Raw genomic sequence first — 2,741 nt, 5'->3', positions numbered from 1 at the left:
TGCTGACTGTGGCACTTTGCATACTACTGCTGCCCCTGCCCAACTCTACACTTGCCTGAGGGTCCAACCCAAATGCCCAAAATGCATAAGCTGAGCTTCCAGGAAGTTTCTGCAAGGCTCAGGGGTCTCAATGCCATAGTAGCTCCAGGGACTGGAGTCAGGGGTGCACAAAAACTCTCCACTGATGGGAAGAGTCTACTAATTCAGCCTAGGACATGCACACAGAAGTGTGCTGTTCATATGATACTCTCTGCTCTCCACCCCCACTTGTGTGTGTGGCAGGTCTGAACTGTTTTACCTAAATCTAGAGTGTCAGGGTAGAAGAGGGCTTGAAGATCCACTTCTGAACTGACAACCTTTTCTGACAGGTGAGTGACTTGAGTCTCAGAGCCAGTGGGCACTTGCCACGGTCTTGAACACCAAGTGATGGAAGCAAGCTGGACCCTGGTCTCCAAGTTCCCATTCATTATCCTCTTCACTACCAGGAGTCTTTCTCTCAAGTCACTGGGGACTGACTGCAGGACTCAGAAGTCTGTGTCCATGAAGTTTTACTTCCAGTACCTATAGATAAAAATTCAGAGGGAAGCCGGACTCGGTGGCTCAGCCTGTAATCCCGCGCCTTTGGGAGGCTGAGGTGAGTGGATTGCCTGGGCCTGCGGGTTCAAGACCCGCCTGGGCAGCGAGACCTCATCTCTACTAAATAAAAAATCAGCCGGGCATGGTAGCATGCGCCTGTAATTCTGGCTACTCGGAAGGCTGAGGCGGAAGGATCGCCGGAGCCCAGCAGGTCGAGGCTGCGGTGGCCAGGAGCGGCCACTGCACTACAGTCTGGGCGACAGAGTGAGACTCCAACTCAAAAAAAAAAAAAAAAAATTCAGAGGGAGAGGAAACCCAAGAATATAGACTGAAAGAGTAGTCCTAAAGCTACACTTTCATTTATTCATTTATTCCCATATATTGCATGAGGCAGGTTTATTTTTTAATCTGGTCTATTGATGAACATTGGAGTGATGAGAGTTTCTTGCAGGAATTTTAATGCCAAAATGTCTTGCACTCCCATAGAGAGAGGTTTCTCTGCATCCAGAAACATAAAAGTAAAGAATAAGTTAAGAGAAAAACTCTATTAAAGTATGGTGAAATAAGGCAAAATTGAAGTAGCAATTATTAACAGACAAGTATTGGAAGAAAGGAACCAAAGTGTTACTTGAGGTGGTCTGGCAGAGCAGTTAAGGGTGTTGGCCCTGAGGCCATTTCCCAGCATGTAGGTCTCAATTTTAGTTACTAAAACTCTTGTGACTCAGTTTCCTCCTAAGTATAGTGGACTAATTATAGAACCAGCCTCACAGGGTAGTTTTAAGGATTAAATTAATAAATACATATAAGGCATTTAGTCCAGTACCTAGAACATGGTCTCTCAGTGAATGTTACCTATTAATATGAATTAAATCTTTAGTTTTGTTTCAACTTCACAGATAATAGTAATTTGGGTTAAACTTTATGAACAGAAATTCTGATACAAAGTTCAAACAAGATCCTAGCTGTAGTGATATTACATAATGTACATAGCCATCATTGACTAGCCTGTCATGTAAAGGTAGCAACCTTTTAAATTGTGTTGTAAACTGGATCGAGTGTACTTTTCTTTTTTGAGTTGGAGTCTCACCCCATTGCCCAGGCTGGAGTGCAGTGGCACACTCACAGCCACCCCAGCGTCGACCTACTGGGCTCCGATTATTCTTCTGCCTCAGTCTTCTGAGTAGCCGAAACTACAGGCACGTGCTACCACTCCCAGCTCACTTTTGATTTATTGTAGAGACAATAAATTTTGTTGATTTATTGTTGCCCAGGCTGGTCTCAAACCCGCGGGCTCAGACAATCCACTTGCCTCGGCCTCTCAAAGTGCTGGGATTACAGGCTGAACCACCGAGCCCAGCTGGATCTGGTGTACTTTAAGCCACTCATTCATTTACACCACCTAATAAGTCGTATTAAGCAACTTTTATCTTGGAAACCACAGATAACCCAGTAAACTTGCAGAAGACGAATACTAAATTACGCAGCTTCCTGAGGTCTGATACACACAGGGCTTTGATCAACAGTGAGGAGCAGGCAGCCAATGGAATAGCTGTGGTATTTTCTCTTGTTCTATCACATGCCTGGATCCTACCCCCAAAATCACCTGCATACGGTAGATGGAGTCTAATGGGCTGTTTCCATCCTTCATTTAAAAGTTGAATCTGTTCCTATTTTAGACTTGGCTCTTCTGTTACAGCTCAAGTAACGCTCGACTGCTCCCCTTGATGCCGATAAATCAAAAGGGCGGGGAACTGGTACAAAGAAGTTTATTTCTGAGTTCAAATCCCGGGAACAGAGCCAGACTTGAGATCTTTCTAAAATGTTTCTGCTCACCCTCCAGGCTTTTATAGTCCAGAGTTGTTGGTACCTATACATTAGCCACGTGACCAGCAGAGCATTGTATAGAATTTGAGTTTTGGCTACATTAGTGGGGGTGCTGAAGAAGACCACTGGCCTCATGGGATTGGCTGTATGTGACATTCCACACGAGAGGCTAAGAATATTGTATACAAAGATTCTTGATGTTCTTGAGCAAATCCCTTAAAATGCCGCATATAGAAAGTATACATTGCCTGAGTCCGCGGATTCGAGACCCGCCTGGGCAACTTGGCAAGACTTCATCTCTACAATAAATCAAAAAATTAGCCGGGTGTGGTAACGCGCAC

General features: G+C 44.7%; 1 protein-coding gene across 1 annotated transcript in view; it reads left to right on the top strand.

Moving 5' to 3' along the window:
* Nucleotides 1-215: 215 nt before the first annotated feature.
* Nucleotides 216-2,741, top strand: part of LOC103276353 (NADH dehydrogenase [ubiquinone] 1 alpha subcomplex subunit 5-like) — a 2,909-nt gene continuing 383 nt past the window's right edge. The window contains exons 1-2 of the mRNA XM_021706588.1: nt 216-282; nt 2,505-2,565. Of these exons, the coding sequence (XP_021562263.1) occupies nt 216-282; nt 2,505-2,565 (128 nt within the window). The remainder of the gene's footprint in view (nt 283-2,504; nt 2,566-2,741) is intronic.

Source organism: Carlito syrichta, unplaced genomic scaffold (assembly GCF_000164805.1).
Source record: "Carlito syrichta isolate Samal-C Ts95f unplaced genomic scaffold, Tarsius_syrichta-2.0.1 Scaffold115728, whole genome shotgun sequence".
Taxonomy (NCBI): Eukaryota; Metazoa; Chordata; class Mammalia; order Primates; family Tarsiidae; genus Carlito; species Carlito syrichta.
Note: the sequence above shows the minus strand (reverse complement) of the source record. Positions and strands in the feature narration are given on the sequence as shown.